Source organism: Mustelus asterias, chromosome 8 (genome assembly GCF_964213995.1).
Source record: "Mustelus asterias chromosome 8, sMusAst1.hap1.1, whole genome shotgun sequence".
NCBI lineage: Eukaryota > Metazoa > Chordata > Chondrichthyes > Carcharhiniformes > Triakidae > Mustelus > Mustelus asterias.
In genome coordinates, this window is record NC_135808.1 from 109,946,469 (window position 1) to 109,972,964 (window position 26,496).

At 44.0% G+C, this 26,496-nt stretch overlaps 1 protein-coding gene across 1 annotated transcript; it reads right to left on the reverse strand.

Annotated features, from left to right (window-relative positions):
• Nucleotides 1-4,303: 4,303 nt before the first annotated feature.
• bsnd (barttin CLCNK type accessory subunit beta) lies at nucleotides 4,304-26,052 on the reverse strand. Its single transcript, XM_078218715.1, has 4 exons — nucleotides 25,876-26,052; nucleotides 7,459-7,562; nucleotides 5,831-6,088; nucleotides 4,304-4,739 (listed from the first exon to the last, which is right to left on the reverse strand). The coding sequence occupies exons 1-4, from the start codon at nucleotides 26,050-26,052 to the stop codon at nucleotides 4,304-4,306; spliced, it is 975 nt and encodes a 324-aa protein (XP_078074841.1).
• Between the last annotated feature and the right edge of the window lie 444 nt (nucleotides 26,053-26,496).

The following is a 26,496-nucleotide window of genomic DNA, read 5'->3' on the forward strand; positions in this document are numbered from 1 at the left end:
AAACAAATTGGGATGTTATATCTAGGACATTACAATCGAAGTCTTCAAATGTAATCCGTACCCTACACAAGGCTTTGGGCTGTTGCATATAAAATGCTGTGCCCAGTTTTGGTCTGCTCACATGGTAGGAAATTTGAGGTCCTGGAGAAGGTCCAGTAGGGGGAAAGGAAATATAACTAACCTTGCTATCAAGCTAAACACCCAGAACTAGGGTGTTTAGTAGAATCATTGGAGTCATGATTAAAATTTTTAAAATGGTGTAAGATTCGTTCGGGGCAGGGGAATAAGTTACGTAAGGTAAATACAGATGGGAAAAAATGTCATGGCAAGGGAGAGGGGGCATAAAAAAAAGTACTTGCATTTATAGAGAGCATTTAACACAGAAAGACATCCTTCGCCTCTTCACAGAGGTGTAATCAAAAGTTGAACACCAACCCGAGAATTACCAAAAGCTTGATTAAAGAAGACGGATTTTAAGGAGGGTTTTAAATGAAGGGAACAAGGTTGAGGCTTTCCCAACTCCCAGAGGGGCTGGCTGGATGGACCATTTGATCTTTTTCTGTTCTTTTTTTGTTGTATTTTCATATGTATGATTTCATTTTCTTGCTTTGCTCTCTCTATATTACAGATGCAGAACAAGTTCTCCCGTAACTTTCCACACATTCCATGGTTCCTGAGAGTATAATCGAACATTCCATAGGCATGAAACCCTAGCTGCAAAGCAAACATTAGAAACATTGTAGGTAAATTAAGAAGAAGCTTTTAAAATACATTTTATTTTGAACAATATCATGCTATTCCAGTTTACTTTTGTCTTTGAACCTCTCATGCCCTCGCATGATTTAAAGAAAAATCATTTAATGGGATTTAAATGTTGCTAGGCCAGCATTCATTGTCCTTGAGAACGCAGTGGTGAGCTGCCTTCTTGAACTGCTGCAGTCCCTATGGTGTAGGTACACCCACAGTGCTATTAGGGAGGGAGTTCCAGGATGCTGACTCGATGACAGAATGACAATATCTTTCCAGGTTTTGCTATTGGGTGGCTTGGAGGAGAACTTCCAGATGGTGGTGTTCTCATGTGCTTGCTGCACTTGTCCTTCCAGATGGTAGTTGCCATGGGTTTGTAAGGTGCTGCCTAAAGATCTTTGCGTTTCTACAGTGCATCTTATAGATGGTACACGCTGCTGCTACTGTTCCCTGGTGGTGGAGGGAGTAAATGTTTGTGGAAGGGGTGCCAATCAAGAGGGTTGCTTAATCCAGGATGGTGTCAATCTTCTTGGGTGTTGGAGCTGCACTCATCCAGGCAAATGGAGAGTATTCCATCACATTCCTTAAAGTTTAAAGTTTATTTATTAGTGTCACAAGTAGGCTTACATTAACAGTGCTTTGAAGTTACTGTGAAAATCTCCTAGTCCCGACACTCTGGTGCCTGTTTGGGTACACTGAGGGAGAATTTAGCATGGCCAATGCACCTAACTAGCACGTCTTTCGGACTGTGGGAGGAAACCGGAGCACCCGAAGGAAACCCACGCAGACACTGGGAGAACATGCAGACTCCGCATAGACAGTGACTCAAGCTGGGAATCGAACCCAGGTCTCTGGTGCTGTGAGGCCGCAGTGCTAACCACGCTGCCACTGTGGTGCCTTGATTAAGGACCGGGAACAAACAATCCATCTTGGCTCTTAACACAGCTTCCAGATGCTGGTGTTCCCTGTGTCTCCTACCCTTGTCCTTCTATGTGGCAGTGATTGTGGGTTTGGAAAATGCAGTCTCAGGAACTTGGTGAATTCCTGCAGTGCATCTTGGAGATGGTACAGACTGCTGCTATGGTGCAATGGTGGTGGAGGGTGTCAATGTTTGTGGATGGGGTACCAATCAAGCAAGCTTTTCTGTCTTGGATGGTGTTGAGTTTCTTGAGTGTTGTTGAAGCTGCACTCATTCAGGCAAGGAGAGGGTATTCCATCACACTCCTAACTAGTGCCTTGTAGATGGTGGATAGTTTTGGGAAGTCAGGAGATGAGTTACTCGCCACAGGATTCCTAGCCTCTGATCTGCTCTGTAGCCCACAGTATTTATATGGCTAGTCCAGTTCAGTTTCTGGTGACTGGGAACCCCCAGGATGCTATCAGTGGGGGACTCAGTGATGCAAAATTGAATGATTGAGTGATTGAATGTCAAGCGGCGATGATTGGATCCTCTCTTGATGGTCATTGTCTGTCACTTGTGTGATGCAAATGTTACTTGCCACTTGTCAGCCCAAGCCTGGATATTATCCGGATCTTGTTGCATTTGAACATGCTTCAGTATCTGAGGAGTTACGAACGGTGCTGAACATTATGCAATAACTAGTGAACATCCCCACTTCTGACCCTACGATGGAAGAAAGGTCATTGGTGAAGCAGCTATAGATGGTTAGGCCTAGGACACTACCATGATAGTTGCTCTGATATTTCTGTATGCTAAATTTTGATTCAAAATCTCTACAACTCCTTGACCTGCTTGTTGTCCTGCTCATCAATCAGGTTCGCTTACATCTCAGAAACCAAAGCCAAGGTATTACATGTCCTCGATGCCCGCTGGCTGAAGATCTACTCAACACTTGCAGGCAAAATGGAGCAAAGTAACAAACCTCTCTATAAAAAATGATTAAAATGTGATCCATTGAGATGGATAGTGGGACCAACCATGTCCGTTGGTTTTTTTGTTTCTGATCATCAGCTGTCTGCTGACTGGAATTGATGGTTTTACTGAAAAATAGTTCATTCTGCTTTATTAGCTAATAATACATCTTTCATATTTATATAAATTACACTATTGCAGGCAGTTTTCAAATTAATGAGGCATGATTATCGCACAGCAACCATAAAAATATAAAGAGCTTCTTTAATATCAAAACCTAGTTATAGCATTTTTAAAATTAATTATCTTGTTATGCAAATTGTTTTTGGTTGTTCAACATAACTCTTTTAAAAGTATATAACTGGCTCAGAAGACTTCATTTTATCTCTATGATATGAACAGAATACATTAGGTGCAGGATGCAGTACTGCGGTAAATATATAGAACAGATGGTTTAAGTTTATTTATTAATGTCACAAGTAAGCTACATTAACACTGCAATGAAGTTACTGTGAAAATCCCCTAGTTGCCACACTCTGGTGCCTGTTCGGGTACACTGAGGGAGAATTTAGCATGGCCAATGCACCTAACCAGCTTGTCTTTTGGACTGTGGGAGGAAACCGGAGGAAACCCACGCAGACACGGGGAGAACGTGCAGACACCGCACAGACAGCGACCCAAGCTGGGAATTGAACCCATGTCCCTGGCGCTGTGAGGCAGCAGTGCGAACCACTGTGCCACTGTGCCGCTCTCATGATGGAAAACAGAGAATACATACAAGAGCTGGAATTTTCTATTCAGATACCATCTGATTTGTGGCACAGCTAGGATTAGGGAGCAGCATAGAATTGCCCGTGGATGCATTTCACTCGCTCCCTGCCGGTTGTTTTCACTTCTGGAACTCTCCCCTGAACATGATGGTGGTCAATAAATACAACTACCCAAATATGATGAGGAATATTCAAATTGATAATAATGGAGTGACATCATGATTTGAGCTATCCTCTTTGGGCAGAGATCTGATGCCTTGATATGCCTGCCACCCATCCATGTCCATTGCAGTCCAAACCCAATTTTTCGGGGTTGAGGCTCAACCATTAAGATGGAGGCCATCATGAGAGAAAGCAGAATTCCAGAGGTGCCGCGTGGGAAGATCGGACAAGGGACCTTAAAGGGGCAGAAGCCCTGCTCCCCCCAAATATTTGAATGAATATTCCCACTGATGATCTTGTCTGAGACTGCGGCATTCGCCAGGTAAGCCATTGGAACTGTGTGGAGGGAGCAAAGCATGCTGGAGGTTATTTAATGTCACTTTAGACCCCAGGAAGTGTGGCAGAAAACACTAAAAATATATCACTGGGACTAAATGGGAGTATTAATAAAAATATTAATACAAAGGAGGGGAGAATGGAAGACAGAACTGATATGATATAATGTGTGTTACATGAATGAAAATTCTAAAATGTTTGAATAATTGAAAGAATGAAGCTCACAGTACAGATATTTTAAAAAATAGATATCTTGATTCAAAGAATTATCATTAACTTCCTATATAGTCAGCTGACTTTTTTAAAAAATGAATTTTTGTGAGAGGGTTCGATCCTCACAATATCACTCAATAGGAAGGAGTTACAGATCTTCATTGTGTAATTATTGAATACGATATTGAAGATGATGCGCCCTTTATACAGAAATCTCATCAGAGTGGCATTCTTCTTGTTCTGATTCCACAGAAATATAAAGATTGCATCCATTCACCTCATCACATATCCCATAAAACATCTCGCCTTCTATCTGGCCCTCTTTTTTCTGACTCTCCCTGGATGCGGATTGTTCAAGTTTAAAAGGCATTGCAGTGCTTGTGACATCCCTCTGGTCACTCTTGGAGGTACTGGCAGCTAGCTGGCTACACAGGCTTGGACTGTCAGAGGGCACTGCGTCAGTCAAGGTGACGTTTTCACTCTTAGCTGGGTGGCTTTGGCCTTTGGTTCTGGAGCAAGGGGGGAGGACTGACCTGTGCCTGAGAAGAGACAGGTTGTTTGAGGAAGATGGGCTGACTGCAGTGTTGAAATCTTCCTGGAAAGTAGCGAGAGGAGCAGCACTGGATCCTCTTCCCTTGCTGCAAGAAGATAGAGAAAGGAGGTTAATGAGGCTGAACGTTGATTTTGTCCATTTCAATGTAAGTCTGCAATAAACTCAATAGGATGACCATGATACCATTGTCGATTGTCGTAAAAACCCATCTGGTTCACTAACATCCTTTCGGGAAGGAAATCTGCCATCCCTACCCGGTCTGGCCTACATGTGACTCCAGATCCACAGCAATGTGGTTGACTCTTCATTGCCCTCTGAAATGGCTTAGTAAGCCACTCAGTTGAAGGGCAATTAGGGATGGGCAATAAATGCTGGCCCAGTCAGCGATGCCCAAATCCCATGAGTGAATTTTTAAAAAGAGTTGACTAAATAAGTGCACGTATGCACGACACAATTATATGTTTCAGAGGGTTATTAATGTTACAAACTATACCTCTTCTATATACTGTCATGCATTTGTGAGTCAACTCCCATAAAAAGTACGCAAACTGGTTGTGGGAGCGAATAAGTTGAGTGCCTTTTGGCACTGAATCATTAATCAGGTTCACTTACAGCTCAGAAATCAAATTTCAAACAGGTACCTTCAACAAACTTCGACAAAATGATTCCTTTTAAGTAATATTATCAGTGTGGCACATAAAATTTCCCAAATCCTCACATGATTAAGTTGGGGAAATTCTATGCATGCATAAGGGGTGGCATGGTAGCGCAATGGTTAGCACTGCTGCTTCATAGCGCCAGGGACCCCGGTTCGATTCCCGGCTTGGGTCACTGTCTGTGTGGAGTTTGCACATTCTCCCTGTGTCTGTGTGGGTTTTCTCCGGGTGCTCTGGTTTCCTCCCACATTCTGAAAGACATGCTGGTTAGGTACATTGACCTGGACTGTGGTGAGTAGGGGAATTTCATAGTAACCTTTCTTGTGACATTAATAAATAAACTTTTGACTTTAATCATTGTTTTTTGAAGGGGGCTTAAAAAAACTTTTGTTTTCTGAACTGTTTGCCTTCAATTGTTTACTCTAAACCTCAGTCAGGAACTTGGACCCGCGTAGATGGGAGATCTGATGAGAGGATGAGGAAATCGAATGTAAGATGCATGTAAAAAGGAAAAGCTCACGTTCCACCAGTAAGGGTTATGTCATTGCTGCCAGAACAGGTCTCGCCATCACTTTCAGAGTCTCTATGGACCAGCACCTCTGCTTTCATGGAGGGTTGACACTCTACATCCACACGTTCTGATTGCAGTGAGGTGGGCGGGCAGTTCACTCCGGGTGAATCTCCAGCACTCTTTATGTTTTGCTGGATTTGCCCATAAGTAGGGAGTTTTTTCTCATACTGTTCGGCTTGTTCACGGGAGGTATACGGGCTCTGGGAGCTGAAAAAACAAAACAAGTTATATTTAATAGGGGATCAGCGATGCCTATCCCCCAGATTACTATGTCAACTTCTTGTTGCTAGGTGACAAGGTGAGTTTTAAGACCTGGAAGTTGTGCAACAAGCGTCACAAGACTGGTCATGAAAGTGAGAGATCTGAGTTGTGATTATGGGGATACAAGACCTTGAAGTTTTGCGAGAGGATTTAAAAGGGTCCTCATAGAAGTTAATGGTGGCATAGTGATTAGTGCTGCTGCCTCACAGCGCCAGGGACCCGGGTTCAATTCCAGCCTTGGGTGACTGTACGGAGATGGCATGTTCTCCCCGTGTTTGTGTAGGTTTCCTCCGGGTGCTCCAGTTTCCTCTCACAGTCCAAAGATGTGCAGGTTAGGTGGATTGGCCATGCTAAATTGTCCCTTAGCATCCCAAGATGTGTAGGTTAGGGAGATTAACGGGATAGATATGTAGGGTTGCAGGGATAGGTCCTGGGTAAGTTACCGGAGAGTCGGTGCAGACTCAATGGGCCGAATGGCCTCCTTCACTGTATGGATTCTATGATTCTAATAAAATGGAAAACTGTAGAGAAGTAAAGTTAATTCCACGAATTACTTTAAATTGAAGCACAATTTTGGAAGAAAATATACAGGTCAAAATTGCGACAAGGCAAAAATTAAGATTGATTTCTGGCAGTTTTCACTCAAAAAATAATCACCACTAAAAATAGACACGTGGGTAAAGAACAATTCAAGTTCCTGGATTGCTGAACTATATTGGCCTTTCCTTATCCTTACCCATCTTTTAATTTTGTATAGCAGGAGATTCCCAAGGATTGACTGTATACAGATCACAAATACTCCAGGGATATAGATGCATACCCACTGCTGGAGCATCAGAATTCAAAGCTAAATTTTCCAACTTCTCCCATGTCTAAGAACAGAAATCAAACTCTCATTATAGCCAGGAATAGGGCACAGAACTCCAGATTAGACATACACTATGGCCAGAGGTTGGAAGCTACAGTGTTATTCCTTCCATAATCTAGACATAACCTTTCACTGCATCAAATGCTTCAGTCAGCAACAAATTCTTTCAAATACTATTAAAATTTTGTATGACTTATCTCTCCTCCCCAGTTCTGTCCATGTGCCTCTGTGTCACATCACACCATTTATGTTTGTCCTGTTACTTGAAATACCTTTACCTAAGAACAATCTAGGCAGAGAATTTATTTGCCTATACTCCACCTTTCTCATTTGCACCATTCCAGATTCATCTCAGTGAGATCAAGAATGTGTAGAGAAGGTGGTTGCATGTCCTCGCCACTGAAGAATTTTAACTGTCATCCATAACTCAACATTCAACATAGGTTACCTTGGTTTGAGAGGAAGTCCACACTCTGACATGGAGGCTGGAATCTGATGTTTCTGTGGAAACAAGTGCTCTGTGTCTGACTCAATGGGTGGGACGAGTGTGACCTACAAAATAAAACAAATCAGAAAATTGCATTTTAAAAATCCACCGCGGACTGTTACTGCAATTAAATCAGAAAAGGTTCACTTTTGAGTCTATGGTGTGTCATCAATGACATTCAATTTTCAATCCAATCTCAGAATTCATGCAACGCAGTGCAAGAGTGAACTGCCCTGTTGTGAATCCTTTAAATATCTTGCAACTTATTAGCTTTGTGCTATGAGGGGGGACAGCTGAAGTCCTAGAACGTGCTACTGTCCTGAGAAAGTACTATTGTGCAGTTCACAATCCTGGGTGATTTGGCCCTCATTATCTTCCTGACCAATATCACCTTCCCCCTGCACCACACATTGACCTGCAGGACCTTAGGAAAAAAGGATGGGAAGCTAGGAAACACCAGACTTTGGTTTAAGGAGCCAGAGAATGGGAGAAAGTTGTGGTTGGATGCGAGGATAACAACACAGGTATTTAAGCAGTACTCTGACAACAGCAGGTTGCTGCCAATCTTGCCACATGAGCAAGGAGCAGAGGTAGGCCAATCAGCCCCTCAAGACCATTTCGCCATTTAATAAGCCAGACTCACCTGAGGGAGGAGCAGCGCTCTGAAAGCTCGTGATTCCAAATAAACCTGTTGGATTTTAACCTGGTGTTGTGAGACTTCTTACTGTGCCCACCCCAGTCCAATGCCGGCATCTCCACATCATTTAATAAGATCATGGCTGATCTGACAGTAACCTCAAATCTGCATCCCACTTACCCCTGATAACCTATCACCCCCTTGCTTACCAAGAATCTATCCACCTCTGTCTTAAAAATATTCAAAGACTCTGCTTCCACACCTTTTCAGGCAGAGAGTCCCAAAAACTCATGACACTCTGGAGTGAAAAAGATTTCTCTTCAGCTCTGTTTTAAATGGGTGACCCTTTATTTTTAAACAGTGAACTCTTAATTCTAGATTTTCCCACAAGAGGAAACATCCTCTCCAAATCCACCCTGTCGAGACTCCTCAGGATCTTATATGTTTCAAACAAGTTGCTTCTTACTCTTCAAAACTCCAATGGATACAAGCCTAGTCTGTCCAACCTTTCCTCAGAAGACAATCCACCCATTTACTGGTATTAGTCTGGTAAACCTTGTCTGAACTGTTTCCAATGCATTCACATCTTTCCTTAACTGAGGGGACCAATACTGTAGACAGTACTCCAGATGTGGTCTCACTAGTATCCTGTTCAACTGAAGCATAACCTCCCTACTTTTGTAATCAATTCCCCTCACAATAAATGCGAGCATTCTATTAGTTTTCCATATTACTTGCTGTACATATATACCAGCCTTTTGTGATTCATGCACTAGGACACCCAGATCCCTCTGCATCTCAGAGCTCTGCACTCTCTCAGTATTTAGATAATATGCTTTTTTTAATGCTTCCAACCAAAATGGACAATTTCAAATTTTCCCACATTGTAGTCCATTTATCAAATCTTTGTCCACTCACTTAACCTATCTATGGTCCAAATTTTACACTCTTTCATCAATGTGATCTTATGGTTCTGCCAGTGATATACCATCCCACCCAAGCTGGAGAACAACTCAAAATGCCGTTGACATTGGTGGGACCAGAAGATTCCATCTTCAGCCATTCGTGATGTCCACTTCACAACTTACTTTCCTACCTATCTTTGTGTCATCAGCAAATTTAGCCACCATCCCATCTATCTCTTCATCCAAGTCATTTATATAAATTGTAAAAAGTTGAGGTTCCAGCATTGATCTCTGTGGCACACCATGCATTACATCTTGCCAACCTGAAAAAGATCTACTTATGCCTACTCTCTGCTTCCAGTTAGCCAGCAAATCCAAGCCAGTAAGTTACCCCCTACAACATGAGCTTTTATTTCCTTTAATAAGCTAAGATGTGGCACTTTATCAAATGGCTTCTGGAAATATAAGTACAGTACATCCATCGGCCAGTGCAAGAACAGAGTGCCTCCCATAAGCTGTTAAAGTGGATGAGGTACCTAAGGTTAAGGAAGTTCCCTTTGAGGATCTGTGTACCAATGTGTCATGCAATCTGATAAAGAAAATAAAGATAAGGCTATCAGTGCACTAATTGTCGTGGGATAGGCACGTTAGCTATAAAGTTGATTTAGGGTTGTATATGTAATTGCTGTGAGGAGAGTCGTAGTGCAAGATGATGTGCTGGAATCCCCCTTAACTGAAGAGATTTATGGAGGATTAATTTATGAAGCAAGTAATTCTGTAAAAAGATGAAGAATGTATTAATACTCAGGGTGCATATGGAAGAAAAGGAAGCAGTCTGCAATGTGTTAACTTGTCTGTCTTGTTGACCATGTGAGACTATTCTGTAGGATATACACCAACATGATTGGGACAGATTTCACCATTTCCTCATTATCACCATGTCAAAAAACTGAAATTTCCTTGACTATCATCATTGTAAGACACAACTCTCCAAGGAGAAGACCACACAGCATTCTCCAGGCAAATAGCAATAGGAAATAAAAAGGGAACCTTGCCAGCATTACCCATATTTTCTGAGGAAAAATACATTCGAAAAGAGAGTTTTCATTTTTAATTTAAGCCACCAATTTTGATTTGGGGACCAACTGGAGCATTTTCTTTGTTTGCATTACCTAATGAAAGAAAGAAGTGTTAAGACATAATATTAACTTTGGTCAAATGGCAGTTGTAATGAAATTTGATATGATAATCAAAAAATGGGTCATTTAATTGGCTTTCTTTCACATCTTTGGAGCATCACAGTGGCACAATGGTTAGCCTGCTGTCTCACAACTCCAGGGCCTGGGTTCAATTTCAGCCTCAAGTTACTATCTGTGTGGAGTTTGCACATTCTCCCCGTGTCTGCGCGGGTTTTCTCCGGGTGCTCCGATTTCCTCCCACAGTCCAAAGATGTGCAGGTTAGGTTGAATATCCATGCTAAATTGTCCCTTAGAGTCCCAAGATGTGTAGGTTTGGGGGATTAGCTGGGGAAAAAATGTGGGGTTACGAGGATAGGGCCTGGGTAAGATGCTCTGTTGGGGACTAGGTGCAAACTCGATGGGCTGAATGGCCTTTTCCAGTACTGTAGAGATTCTATGATCTCTTTTTGATGTGCTACAATCCTTCAGCAGAACTGTGAACATAGCCAGACTTTTAGGAACACTCCCAATAAAGCTCTATAAAATTGAATTATAATCCATGGTGCATGTCAACCCATTCTGTCAAAGGTCAGGCACGAACAGCAGATGGTAGAGGGAAATATTATCTTTAGCTGAAACAGAAGCTCCATGTAAAAGTATATGATACTTATAGGTGAGGGCAAAGATCAAAATTGTATGAATCATTTGTATTAAAAGTCACAGCAGGGCAAAATGTTATGAGTGGTGGAACGGGGGTGCTGGTGGAGGTTAAAGATTATGCAAGGTGGGAAGAGGTGAATCCCTTTTTAGAGACTTCCACTTGTGGTGTTGGAGACAACAGGTCCAGAAACTCTGGTAGATCGAATTTAAAGCGGCAAAATTACGCAGGGAATGATCCATGCAATTAAAAATGGTAACGCGAGCATGACAAAAATCGATTCCCGGCTTGAGTCACTGTCTGTGTGGAGTTTGCGCATTCTCCTCGTGTCTGCGTGGGTTTCCTCCGGTGCTCCGGTTTCCTCCCATGGTCCAAAAGATGTGTGGGGTTGGGTTGATTGGCCATGCTAAAAATTGCCCTTAGTGTCCTGGGATGCGTAGGTTAGAGGGATTAGCGGGTAAATATGTAGGGATATGGGGGTAGGGCCTGGGTGGGATTGTGGTCGGTGCAGACTCGATGGGCCGAATGGCCTCTTTCTGTGCTGTAGCGTTTCTAAGATTCTAAGAAAAAATGGTTCTCAGGGTTTACCTAAGAGGTTGTTTGGTAGCACAGAACTTGAGTATTGCTGAAAAAAGACATTTTGTCGAAGCTTCTCGTCTTGCACTCATCAGGAAAAGTTGCACTGATACCAATGTCAGGGGAAATTCCATACTATATGAGAAGATAGGTTGGCAAGTGGACTCTGATTGGCAGAGGCATAGCCATGGAGAATTCAACAATTGACGGTGACGGACTGTTAACTGCCAAGCACTGTTTGAAATTTAAAGTGGGTAGCTTGACTCTAGTCAAGGCATTGGCCTGTGGAATGAACCAGCAAATGGCTATCACTTATTGTGTTTGGTTGAAACCAGCACAATGTGTGAACCTGTTATTTCTGTCTACAAAGAATAGGAGCCTGTGTATTAATATATGTAACTTCCAGTACATGCAAATATACACATTGGACGGAATTTTACCATCTTACCCGCCCAAGATTCATAAAGTCCTGCCTGAGGCCAATGGAGAATGCCGTTCTGCGAGCCTTGCTTGCCCCAGAACGGGACAGGCGAGGCTCACAGGACAGCATTCCCCGTTGGCCTCGGGCGGGATCTTACGAACCTCGGGCGGGTGAGGGGGTAAAATTCCAGCAGTTGAGTTCAACAACTTTAGACTGTGAACTTTCTTCTCCAACTTGACCCTTTTAAAAAATCCAAATATGTTTTTGTTTCTGTCTCCACAGATGCTGCCGGATCTGCTGAGTTTTTCTAGCACGTTCTATTTCAGATTTCCGGCATCCACAATGTTTAACTTTATTTTTGTTGGCCTTTTATTGTTTTACATGCATGGTATTTTTATGATTTAGGGAGTGTTTTCTCAAAAAGTTGTTCTGGTTGAAACATTATTGAATACAACCAATGTACCAAATCTGTAGTAAATCAGTGGCAAAAGGTAACTTCCTAAGTAAATATTGTGTGCAATTCAATGCTGCCACATCGCAGTAATGAGAAGGATCCATCTGCAGGGCATGGTGAAACTCGATAACAAGTTTCTGTTTTTGCAAGTGATGCATGGGGCTGGATTTTCCGTCTGGGCTCGCCCCAAGACTGGAAAGTCCTGTCTGAGGTCAATGGACCTTTGCATGGTCTCCACCCCCATCCGCCCACTACAATTCCCGTGGCAGGCAGCTTGGGAAAATCTAGCCGATGATACATGTTGTGGAATGAACCAAGGATGCAGTCATTCTGTGAACAGCTGGACTTTTAACTCTGTATGAGATTGGGCTTTGCAATGCATTTAAAAGTAATTCACAAAATGAAAGGCTTATTAAAGTTGTTTTCTTTAAAACTGGTTCATGCACTTTTTCACTTCAATAAATCGTTTAAAGATTGCTTCTCCTCTCAACTTTTGAAGAAGAAATCCTAAATTCTCCACTGGTTAAATTGAGAATCTGCCCCCCAGAACGTACGTATAATCTGAGACCTGATTTTCAGACATTAGCTGGATGCGAGCCAACTTTAAGGTGTGTTCGGAATTAATGGCTCCAATATGTTACTTTGCTGATGGATATGTGGCGAAGCTACATGCCAGTGTAGGTTAATGAAAGTGTCAACTGTCCGTGACTTATGTTCTGTTTACTAACACAACGGGGAGGCAGGAAGATTTTAGCAATGTGTTGCCACCCATGGATAGGGTTGATGTTCGGACGGGGTGGGGGATGGTGAGGAATCATTGTGACCAAAAGCTGAAGAAGATAAAACACATTAGAGATTTGTCAGATTCAAGTCACTCTTGGAAAAATAAATAAAATAAAAATTTGAAACCTACTTAGATTCCAGAAGCAATCATTCAGAGATTCTAGTTTTGCCAGTATATTTATACCTTTCCTATGGAATATCAGAAAATGATGATGTGAAATCAGGTTCCACTCCAAATTCCTTACCCTTCCACACTATGGGCCAAATTTTCCCGTCACAGCTTGGTATGGCTCCTGCTCTGCCCACGACCACAACATAGAACATAGAACAGTACAGCACAGAACAGGCCCTTCGGCCCATGATGTTGTGCCGAGCTTTATCTGAAACCAAGATCAAGCTATCCCACTCCCTATCATCCTGGTGTGCTCCATGTGCCTATCCAATAACCACTTAAATGTTCCTAAAGTGTCTGACTCCACTATCACTGCAGGCAGTCCATTCCACACCCCAACCACTCTCTGCGTAAAGAACCTACCTCTGATATCCTTCCTATATCTCCCACCATGAACCCTATAGTTATGCCCCCTTGTAAGAGCTCCATCCACCCGAGGAAATAGTCTTTGAACGTTCACTCTATCTATCCCCTTCATCATTTTATAAACCTCTATTAAGTCTCCCCTCAGCCTCCTCCGCTCCAGAGAGAACAGCCCTAGCTCCCTCAACCTTTCCTCTTAAGACCTACCCTCCAAACCAGGCAGCATCCTGGTAAATCTCCACTGCACTCTTTCCAGCGCTTCCACATCCTTCTTATAGTGAGGTGACCAGAACTGCACACAATATTCCAAATGTGGTCTCACCAAGGTCCTGTACAGTTGCAGCATAACCCCACGGCTCTTAAACTCCAACCCCCTGTTAATAAAAGCTAAGTAAGAAGTCTCACAACACCAGGTTAAAGTCCAGCAGGTTTATTTGGTAGCCTGTTGGACTTTAACCTGGTGTTGTGAGACCTCTTACTGTGCTTACCCCAGTCCAACGCCAGCATCTCCACATAATAAAAGCTAACACACTATAGGCCTTCTTCACAACTCTATCCACTTGAGTGGCAACCTTTAGAGATCTGTGGATATGGACCCCAAGATCTCTCTGTTCCTCCACAGTCTTCAGAACCCTACCTTTGACCCTGTAATCCACATTTAAATTAGTCCTACCAAAATGAATCACCTCACATTTATCAGGGTTAAACTCCATTTGCCATTTTTCAGCCCAGCTTTGCATCTTATCTATGTCTCTTTGCAGCCTACAACAGCCCTCCACCTCATCCACTACTCCACCAATCTTGGTGTCATCAGCAAATTTACTGATCCACCCTTCAGCCCCCTCCTCTAAGTCATTAATAAAAATCACAAAGAGCAGAGGACCGAGCACTGATCCCTGTGGCACTCCGCTAGCAACCTGCCTCCAGTCTGAAAATTTTCCATCCACCACCACCCTCTGTCTTCGATCAGACAGCCAGTTACCTATCCAATCTGCCAACTTTCCCTCTATCCCACACCTCCTTACTTTCATCATAAGCCGACCATGGGGGACCTTATCAAACGCCTTACTAAAATCCATGTATATGACATCAACTGCCCTACCTTCATCAACACACTTCGTTACCTCCTCAAAAAATTCAATCAAATTTGTGAGGCACGACTTGCCCTTCATGAATCCGTTCTGACTATCCCGGATTAATCCGCATTTTTCTAAATGGTCATAAATCCCATCCCTAAGGACCTTTTCCATCAATTTACCAACCACCGAAGTAAGAATAACCGGTCTATAATTACCAGGGTCATTTCTCTTCCCTTTCTTAAACAGAGGAACAACATTCGCCATTCTCCAGTCCTCTGGCACCATCCCCGTGGACAGTGAGGTCCCAAAGATCAAAGCCAAAGGCTCTGCAATCTCATCCCTTGCCTCCCAAAGAATCCTAGGATACATTTCATCAGGCCCAGGGGACTTATCGACCTTCAGTTTATTCAAAACTGCCAGTACATCCTCCCTCCAAACAACCACAAGAAACTACAAAAGGTTGTGAAGGAAGCCCAATCCATCACGCAAACCAGCCTCCCATCCATTGACTCTGTCTGTGCTTCCCGCTGCCTTGGCAAAGCAGCCAGCATAATTAAGGATCCTACGCATCCCGGACATTCTCTCTTCCACCTTCTTCCGTTGGGAAAAAGATACAAAAGTCTGAGGTCGCGCACCAACCGATTCAAGAACAGCTTCTTTCCTGCTGCCACCAGACTTTTGAATGGACCTATCTTGCATTAAGTTGATCTTTCTCTAGCAGACTATGCAAAGGTCCGTTGACCCCAGGATTTTCCGGTTTTGGGGTGAGCACAGCTGGAAAATCTCACCCTGTATGACCTTTATGTTAAAAACACAGGAATTTGAAGTCTATGTCAATGCATATTGAAAATACATTTAGAGAATGCAATTTGCTTTCACAAACCATAACTCCATTATAGAAGATGATTTTGCAAATAATTTGATGTTCCCTCTTTCAGATTTCAACCAAGCCGGCTTTTCCATCAGCATTAATACACACATACTGGAATCATTTTCACATTGTCAAAATTTGATTTCAATTCGACTCAATTCCCTTGGGGGTGTTGGATAAAGAGGTGAAGAGTGAAGGCTACAAGTGTGGCTTTTCTATTGCTTAACTGCTGATGATGGGGAAAGTTCAATAGGGGGCAGCACGCAGGGTCCAGCTAAACAAGTCTCTGTAATGACTATGAGACTTCAATACATCCAGAATTTCATAACACCCTGATAGCAATTTAAACTTTAAACTGTTCGGTCACACATTAATATGTGACCGAACACGACTATTTGTAGAAATGTCATTCTCTGCAGCTTATTCTGGTAACCTTTGAGTGATTTGTCTTGAATGTACACTTTACTCTGTTTGCAATACAAACTGCTGCATGTCTTCTGCTGTTTATGTTCGACTGAATATCAGAGGCTTATATCTGTCAATTATTCCTCAAATTAGTATTTTCCTTGACTATTGAGATATGAGATCCATCTCACATCATGCATGCTTGGACATGCAGTGGTGCTAATGCCACATTGTTGTATTAATGTGCTTGTAGTTGGACCAGTTATAATTATTTTCCACATTTCCCAAATGACAGCTTTTTCTTGTTGTTGTAACAACAGCAAACCATGATGAAAGCTTTTAGTGCTGTTTAGACATTCTTGTGACGTATCATGAGGCACCCCAGCTCTTCACCGGCCTAATCAATGAAATCTCACCACCGCCCCGCCCGCCACAGAATCAGAGCGGGCGAGGGGCAGACAACAGAAATATCCGTTGACCTTGGGCAGGAATTTCCAGTCTCTCTTGAGCGGTGCCATAAAATCCCACCCAGGCTGTATCACCGTAAGGGGAATGTTCTGCTTGTACATTCATCAACTCATAATTTCCCCATTCACTTTTGTTGAAAGCAATGTTGCCCTGCAAACAATAGTCTTCCCCAATGAGAACTTCTCCCAGAATGCAACAATTTGTTCAGTATTGAACAATTAATATGTTGCTTATATGTATAGATAGATATAGCATTCCCATCCATTTATATCCTGAAATGTTTCACAAAGTGAATTACTTTTTGTAGTGAGTGGCTGATTTTCCATCAAAAAAAGGAGTCAACGTTTGGCCATATGATAAGACTGTACTTGACCATTAAAATTGAAAAATGGAGCGAATGTAGCCGATGTAACTTCCTTTTTTAGCTTTATATGCTATATGTGCCCTCTGTCGCTTGGTTTAGCTTGCATTAAAATGAGTCTATTTTCTCTCAAAAGTGACTGATGTCTACAAACATACAGGAAGTTAAAATATTAAAGTTTTTTAAAGTTTATTTATTCGTCACAAGTAAGGCTTACACTGCAATGAAGTTACTGTGAGATTCCCCTAGTCGCCACAGTCTGGTGCCTGTTCGGGTCAATGCACCTATTCTGAAATGTCCTGAACCTCTTATCTCAGATGTGGGAGACCTATTCAAAAACCTGGTATTTCCAATAATGAAGAAAAATCATGCTGCTGTTCCTTATGTCTTAGTGGTTGACAAAACCTTGATTAAAGTTTGACAGCAGATTTTTAAACTACACTTTTACATTGAAGTGGTGCTTTGCACACGGCAATGCAAAAGGGAAGGAAATGTAAATCTAAATTAGCCAAGGATAGATAACGCATCAGAAAATTGTTGGCAGACAAATGATTTTCTGATGCGGTGACAGAATCTGTATCCCGACAGTGCTCTGGAGCTGCATTGTGCTTGAGGCAGGATCTTTACTGAATTTGATGTTCTCCCCGTGTCTGTGTGGGTTTCCTCCGGGTGCTCCGGTTTCCTCCCACGGTCCAAAGATATGCAGGTTAAGTTGATTGGCCATGCGCAATTACCCCTTTGTGTCCAAAATATATAGGTTAGCCAGGTAAATATGTGGGTTTATGGGCTAAGCCTGGGTTAGAGTCGGTGCAGACTCAATGGGCTGAATGGCCTCCTTCTGCACTGTAGGGATTTATTCAGGGGCATCGCTGGCCAGGCCAGCATTTATTGACCATCCCTAATTGCCCTTCATTTCAGAGGGCATTTGAGAGTCAACCACATTGCTGTGGGTCTGGAGTCATATGTTGGCCAGACCAGGGAAGGACAGCAGATTTCCTTGCCTTAAGGGCATTAAAATTTATTTAAGGTTTATTTATTAGTCACAAGTAGGCTTACATTAACACTGCAATAAAGCCACTGTGAAAATCCCCTAGCCGCCACACACCGGTGCCTGTTCGGGTACACTGAGGGAGAATTTAGCATGGCCACTGCATCTGACCAGCATGTATTTCGGACTGTGGGAGGAAACTGGAACACCCGGAGGAAACCTACACAGACACAGGGAGAATGTGCAAACTCCATACAGGCAGTGACCCGAGCCAGGAATTGAACCCAGGTATTTGGCGCTGTGAGGCAGCACTGCTAACCACTGTGCTGCCCCAGCTACTGTGCCCAGATGGGTTTTTATGACTATCGACAATGATTTCATGGTCATCATTAGACCTTTAATTCCAGATTTTTTTATACTGAATTCAAATTCATCTGCCATGGTGGGATTTGAACCCGGGTCCCCAGATCTTGCCCGGGGTCTCTGACAATACCACTACGCCACCGCCTCTGAGCCACAGGATGAACCCGACTGATGGACACAAAACTGTTTGACACTGCCAGGAAAAGTTTTTAAAAATCTCATTTTGCTTCAGTTGGATCCCTTAACAATCACCTTAAGGAGCTTAAGGAGGTGTTAATTGGAGGCAAACACTTTTCTTACTTCCTCCACCCCACCTTACCCTGGTGGTTAATTGAAAATTTGAGACTGTCCCAGAGGCGTCCAAATCCCGTCACAACCTCCGGACTTTGATTTTCGAAGGCCTGTCCCACTGGGTCCGGATCCCCTGGCCCTCTGATAGTCCTGGCACTTGAGCTGATAATGCTGTCACTCCACCCCTTCCACCCCTTCTCCGCTACTGTAATCAGTGGGAATGCTGTGATGCTTGTCCTTCCTTTCTCCAGAGATGGCATTACTCTTTACAAAAAGGTATTACGAGAATGCCTGTCATTATTACTTGCTCCAGAGGTTGGTGCTGTTGTCTTTCTCTCTTGCGTGAACACTAACAACAGAGATGGGAATCCAGACTTTTGCCACTGCAGGGAGTCTCTCTGTTGTGGTAAAAATGACAGAACTGGCCAAAGACCATTGAGCCCACCCTGAACAAAGGCACTTCCCATTTTCATGAGGCTGGGAATGGACTATTTGCACCCATGCACTTTACAGAGGCAGCTGGCCATTGAAATCAGCAGCTGCCTTCACTGATGCTGATTTTGGAAGGTGGGAGTGTGAAAGCTGGTGAATGTAGATCAGACCAACTAAGAGCTGGACTGAAATAGGTGGATTGTTTGGATAGCCAAGATACCCTTTTAGAGAGGTAATGTACCTCTTTGGATTTATTCCCGGGACACCTTTGGTAGCGATTAGGTGCCCTTTGGAATTGGTAAAAGTCAACATAAATGTGTGAAAGGTGCATTAGCTCCTTACCCTCGAGCTCGTTGGAACTGTCAACAGGCCTATCAAAATCAACTGTCAAAACTGTCAGAAGCACCTGCAAAAAGGAACTGTCAAAGGGACATTTCAAAACTGTCAAAGCATTTAAAACTCTCGCCCTTTAACTCTTTGAAGAAAAGTTTGCTCCCATTTCATTCCATCTGTTGACATGAACCGAAGGATATCCCGTACTTACCAGTGCTGCATGTCTGATGTCGCATCCATTCATTATCACAGTAGGGTGCCTGCTATTTCAGTTGATTGATAGCTACAGGTGATTATAGACTCTTCAATGTAGGACTAAAAATTCCAATGATTATTGTTATAAGAGGTTGTGCACTTGACTGAAATGTTTGCTTTTATAAGACTTTATTTAGTTGAAGAAATGTAAATGTAGTATATGGATTTTTATTAATGAGTGTTTTAATACAATTTCAACATAGTGAAGTCTACAATAGACATGAGTGGGGCGATCTTACCATGGCGCCCTGCTGGCTGATGAGTGGGGTGAGCCAGTAAGATCTCGAGAGAGCCGAGAAATCAACATTGTGCCCGATTTCTCGCTTCTCATGATAATACCGGCACCGGATATCCGGTGCAATCCGCCCTGTGCCCATTTCTGGTGAGAATAAATGATTTAAATCTATTTTAATGTCAATATAATATGATTAGCAAGCACGGAACTGAATCGCCCGGGCACACTTGCCTATGTGATCTCACCATGGAAAGTTCTCTCCAGTGAGGATCGTGTATTGTTCCTCCGTCAACGAGCACTAGACATGATGGCCTCGCCGGTAGAACCAGAGGCCATTGAGGCTGCCTGGGAGATTGGAGGCAAGGGAGGGTGCCCTTTGGGCAGTGCCAACCTGGCACCCTGGCACTGCCACTGGGCACCAGGATTGGCATGAGTCATACCCCTTTTTTAAAGTGCTAGCTGTCATGGGCGGCACGGTAGCACAGTGGTTAGCACTGCTGCTTCACAGCTCCCGGGACCTGGGTTTGATTCCCGGCTTGGGTCGCTGTCTGTGTGGAGTTTGCACATTCTCCTCGTGAATGCGTGGGTTTCCTCCGGGTGCTCCGGTTTCCTCCCACAGTCCAAAGATGTGTGGGTGAGGTTGATTGGCCATGCTAAAATTGCCCTTAGTGTCCTGAGATGCGTAGGTTAGAGGGATTAGTGGGTAAATATGTAAGGATATGGGGGTAGGGCCTGGGTGGGATTGTGGTCGATGCAGACTCAATGGGCCGAATGGCCTCTTTCTGTGCTGTAGGGTTTCTATGATTCTATGATGATATTCTGGTAAGTAGAGAACTCAAAGCTCTTTCCCAGGGCTGCCAGGGTGAGACAGGATGTTCTTTAAGAATCTGAGACTTTTTGACCTATGGCAATCCACTGTTTCAGTCCAATTTGATTTATCCAACACTTGGAAGGTAGCAGCAACATAAAGATGGTGGCTAAAGCCAGTACTAAATTGGTAAAGGAGTTAAAGAGCCATGGAGGTGGGTGGAGTGGCATAGATTGGCATTGATATTATGAAGGGTAATGGGAGTGGACGGTGGACATGAAGGGTATGAGGAGTGTGTGGGGGGCTATAGGTGGCATGGGTGGGGCATGGAGGGTGTGTGAGGGGGTGAGGGACGAAGGGATGTTTCATGTTTTAATCTTTACTTGTAAATTTTGGACACAGTACGAGAGGCCTAAGGCAACCCTATGGCCAGCCTACCTCTGAAAGCTGACATCCTTCTCTGTTTTTCCCTGGTTCCCTGCCCTGACTGCAGTTCCACTCTCCCTCCCTCTGGACCAAAAATCTGTGCAGCCATTTTCAAAAATCAGGTGCACGGAGTTGGGAATTCTCGTGAACCAAGACCGAAGATCTGCACCAGGATTTTATGCTGTGGATGTGGGCCTCAATGTCAGGATCAAATGCAGGTCTTGACCCCATACTATGTCAGGAACAATCACTGACAATAATTTTGTCTTGATTAGCCAATTAGTTCCCAGAGGGCACTTATGTTGTTCAATTAACAATGGCAGATGGGCCCGTGTGGCTGTAGGACAAACAGGAGGCCCACCAGCAGGGAAGGAGCTGCAGCCTGCTGATACAGGTAAGGGAAAGGGGCACTCTTTCAGCAACTTAATAAGATATAAAAATCACGCCACAGGGCAGCCTTTGCTGTGGTCAGTTAGGTAGGTGGTGGTTTAGGGCGCTGTCTGGAGCACTGGCCTTCCCCTGCTCTGCTGTTGAGAGGCTGCCTCCAGGCAGTTGCCGACTGCTGTGTCATAGCACGCCCAAAGGCTGACTGGAAGGTTCCATCTGGTCTGATCCAAGGCCTTAGCTGGCCTTTTAATGACCTTAATTGGCTACTTGCCACTTGCGGACAGGAAGCCATCCTGTCTCTGACACAGCCTTCCCTAAAATGGCGGGGGGGAGGCGGTCTGGTGCCAGAAATCTGGCACACAGGCTGGCCATGCAAAATGGCACACCCACCCACTGCCATGTTCACCCATACTAAGAGGGCAAGTTCTGCCCTAGGGAATCAGACTTGTGGCTCTTTACTGTATTAGTCCAATATTTGAATGTCCCTCTCCTTTCTCAGCAACGGGAACTGGACAGAGAACACTTATAACAAATCTTATAGCAACTCTTGCAACAGAAAATTGTCATTCCAACTAATCATGAGCCGGGCCATGTGAGTCATAGAGTCATAGAGGTTTACAGCATGGAAACAGGCCCTTCGGCCCAACTTGTCCATGCTGCCCTTTTTTTTAAACCCATAAGCTAATCCCAATTGCCCGCATTTGGCCCATATCCCTCTATATCCATCGTAGCCATGTAATTATCTAAATGCTTTCTAAAAGACAAGATTGTACCCGCCGCTACTACTACTCTGGCAGCTTGTTCCAGACACTCACCACCCTCTGTGTAAAAAAATTGCCCCTCTGGACACTTTTGTATCTCTCCCCTCTCACCTTAAACCGATGCCCTCTAGTTTTAGACTCCCCTACCTTTGGGAAAAGATATTGACTATCTAGCTGATCTGTTCCCCTCATTATTTTATAGACCTCTATAAGGTCACCCCTCAGCCTCTTACGCTCCAGAGAAAAAAGTCCCAGTCTATCCAGCCTCTCCTCATAATTCAATCCATCAAGTCCCGGGAACATCCTACTAAATCTTTTCTGCACTCTTTCTAGTTTAATAATATCCTTTCTATAATAGGGTGACCAGAATTGCACACAGTATTCCAAGTGTGGCCTTACCAATGTCTTGTACAACTTCAACATCCCAACTCCTGTATTCAATGTTCTGACCAATGAAGCCAAGCATGCCGAATGCCTTCTTCACCACTCTTGTGAGGTTTCACAAGTTCACAAAATACTTACAGATGAGAAAGGTCATTGGGTCCATTTTCATTCATCCATCCAAATAAGACCCAACACTCTCCCTAGCCCATATTGCAGTATTTAAAATACAGCCTGGTGAGGCCAGTTTGCAATTTCATCACAACTTCTTCGGGCTCGCATTCAATTGTTTAGACTATGGGCTTTCTCCCCAAAACTGGAAAATCCCACCGAAATTAACCGACCTTTGCATGGTCCGCCCCCTCCCCCCACCCGCTATGATTCCCAGAGGCGGGGGAGGGGAGGGGGGGGTGGGGTGGGACAGGAAAACTCCACCCTATATAGTTCACATTATATTAATTTTGTTGATTGCTGCTGTCTGAAGTTGTGCATTGATTTATTCTCAGTTATTTTGATATCACTCATGGAACACACATAATTGCTTCTTATGTGCTTTACTGCATTGTGGATACCTTTAGAATCATAGGGTCTGATTTTACTATTGTGTTGCACCCGTTTTCGGGTGCAGAAACTTGGTAAAGTCGGCCGTGAGGCAAATACTGCGATCCGCGCCCGCATCCGCACCGATTCCCCCTATACCAAGGCCTGAAAATGGATGCAATCGGGACCATGCTCGCAACGGGCGCGATGGCAATTTAAATGCATTTGCATGCATTTAAATTGACTTAATGGGCTGGAAGCCCAAATTTACCAGCATTTCCCCCCTTTACCATCACGTTTCACCCATCCAGATTCAGCACAAAACAGACATGCTCGGAAAAAGTCTGTTTCGAGCACTCCAGCTCCTGAAGAGGTAAGTTTAGAGCTTCCAGCGGCTCTCTGACTCAGATCGGTGGAGGGTGGGGGGGGTGGGGGGGGGGGGGGGGAGGGAGGCGGGTCAGATGTATCTCTGGTGGGGGGGGGGAGGAAGACCTGATCGTTCTCTGGTGGTGGGGGGGGGGAGGAGGAGGGAGGCCAAATGGATCTTTAGTGGGGGGGGGGGGGGCAAGAGCGGGAGGGGTCCGCTGCCACTCTGCGGGCGATCGGTGGGGGGGAAGTGGAGCAGGGGGCCACGATCAGTCTGGGTAGCGGGAGGGTGGATGGATAAAGGGGACACTTATGTTGTGGGGGTGGGGCAATGTCTGTGGGGGCCATCGCTCCCGGGCCGCTTTATCCGCTTTTTGCGGCCCAGGGGCGATGTGGCAGGTGAGCGTTTTTCAAATTTATTTTTACTGCGCATGCACAGTTGAAGGCTCCAAAAGGAGCAGCAGCGTTTCGGGTGCGATAAGCCCCGCCCGCAGCGCGATTCAGACTCGCGATTTTTTTCTCAGGCTAAGTGCGTATGGGGGCGCTGGAGAACAGGTTTCCAAGTCAGATCTGAATCACGCCCAGATTCAGCACTTAGAATCAAAATGGTAAAATCAGGCCCATAGAGTTGTAGAATCCCAACAGCGCGGAAGAGACTATTCGGCCCATCGAGTCTGCACCACCCCTCTGACAGAGCATGTTACCCAGGCGCCCTCCCCCGCCTTTTCCCCGTAACCCCACACATTTCCCATGGCTAATCCATCTAACTTACACATCTTTGTACACTAAGGGGCAATTTTGTATGGCCAATCCACCTAACCTGCACATCTTTGGGAAAGTTCTGAGACTATTTTTCGCACTTCAAATGTCACACTTAACACAAAGCCCATGGGATGTTTTGTGATATTAAAGATGCTACCTAAATATAATCTGTCACATTTTAGAGTCTAAAATGCATTATTTTTAAAAAGCCACTACTTGTCTTTTTAGTTGTGTCCAGAAACTTTACATTTGCAAGCTTCTTCTCCAAATTCCCTCAAAATTGAATTTTGTTGCCCTAAAGGGACAGGTCCAGCCAGCGATGGGCAACCTAGGCTAGTGAGTGGGTCGCATGAGTGGCCCTCCTTCATCTCAGTGGGCCACAAGACTGAAATCAGGCTTGTTCACTCACCATGACCCCATGAATAAGATTAAATGCACACCAAATATTTCATAACGAGTTATAGAAAATGTTTAATAATTTATATCTGAATAGAACTATCAACTTCAAAAGGTAAAAACAAGAGAAATATTTATACTTTGGACATAGGGGGAGTGCATGGATCTCACAGTTGATATTGTGTGCAATCAGCAGACACCTCACTTCGTTTGCCCTTGTGGCATGGCGGCACAGTGGTTAGCAATGCTGCCTCACAGCTCCAGGGACCCGTGTTCCATTCCCGGCTTGGGTCATTGTCTGTCTGGAGTTTGGATGTTCTCCCTGTGCCTGTGTGGGTTTCCTTCGGGTGCTCCGGTTTCCTCCCGCAGTCCAAAGATGTGCAGGTTAGGTAAATTAACCATGCTAAATTCTCCCTCAGTGTACCCAAACAGGCGCCCAAGTGTGGCAACTCGGAGATTTTCATTGCAGTGTTAATGTAAGCCTACTTGTGACGTTAATAATTAAACTTTAAACTTTACCTGCGTATCATTTCAATCATACCGGTTAGAAAAAAACAACATGGACGGAAATGAGTGGAATGTGGCAAACTGTGTGTAGAAATTGGTCATCAAAATGTCTCACGCTCAGAACCCAACTGGGCTACATGTGACCCCTGGGCCGTAGGTTGTCCACCACTGGGTTAGGCTAAACGTGGTTCCATCTTAGCGGTCAAATTACATTTGGTCCCTGCCAGAGGGTTGTGAATCTGTGGAACTCATTCCCCAGTGTGCAGTGGGGACAGAATCAATCAACAGATTCAAGAAAGCAATGGATATGTTTCTGATGGAAAACGGGATAAAGAGCTATGGGGAGCAGGCAGGAAAGTGGAGCTGAGACCAGGATAAGATCAGCCTTGATCATGTGAAATGGCAGAGCGGCTCGAAGGTCTGAACCCACTCCTAATTCCTATGTCCTATTACTGTAAGTAACTCCATGAGATCTGAGATCTCTTTAAGAGTCCCATCTTTTCTAAAGAAATTATAAATGCTTGTTTCACGCCTTTGAGGGAACAATAAGTAACATTTTTAAAGTCTCTCCTTCAGTATGAAAGAATAGTGTCAGTAAAACCGACTGTCATAACAGTAGCAATTTCCTATCTGTCGAATAAACATGACAAAACTTTCCATTCACTATTCTCCTACTGCTTTTGTCTTTTAACCCACTCTTTTTGTTCTCATTAATTTTCTCGCAAAATGCATCCACTCTTGTAATGAAAATGCTCCCACTCCTCCCTGTTCATTTCCCTGAAAACATGCCCCTCTCTCAAATGATCTTTCCCATACCTTCGGATAGCATTGACAAATGCTCCAGATAATCCCCACCACGATCATCAGAATCCCGATGGAACAGAAGGTTGCATAGACCTCGGGCTTATTCACGTTCATGATGAACATTCCGACCATTATCAGGAAGAATCCCAGTACAATGAGACCGTAGCGAAGCGTCTTGTCCTCTTCCATCGTCAGCTGGCCACTTGGGTGTTCTTTCAGAAACCCTTCAGGTACGGTGTACGTTGTCCTTGCGTGCACGGATAAACCTGCTCCCTCCTGTGTTTAAGATCATGGAGCATGATCTGGCCCCGCTGCAAGTTCATCAGTAGACAGAGACTGTTGCCATTTGCCTCCTTTAAATCTGCTGGCCTTCTAGTTTAGATTAAACACAGCTCAGCGCCACTCAGGTTTGTTCCAGTCAGCTCCAATGAACTTAAATGAACACAAACACCTCCACAAACCTACATATCGCTGGAGCTTGATAGCCGTTAGCTCTAACCTTCCCTCCAGGCATTCAGCCATTCGGAATGTATTCAATAACTTTCCATCTTACCATAACAAAGATTAAATGGTAGCATTCAAATGAATACATTCTACTTTACACATATGCAGATATGAGATAGATATTTTTTC

Excerpts from the sequence above, each read along its gene's own strand:
- bsnd (XM_078218715.1), bottom strand. The coding sequence starts at position 26,052 with ATGGAAGAGGACAAGACGCTTCGCTACGGTCTCATTGTACTGGGATTC. Across the intron at positions 6,089-7,458 it reads GGACTTCCTCTCAAACCAAG|CTCCCAGAGCCCGTATACCT; the intron begins GTAACCTATGTT and ends TTGTTTTTTCAG. Across the intron at positions 4,740-5,830 it reads ATAACCCTTACTGGTGGAAC|CAAGGGAAGAGGATCCAGTG; the intron begins GTGAGCTTTTCC and ends ATCTTCTTGCAG.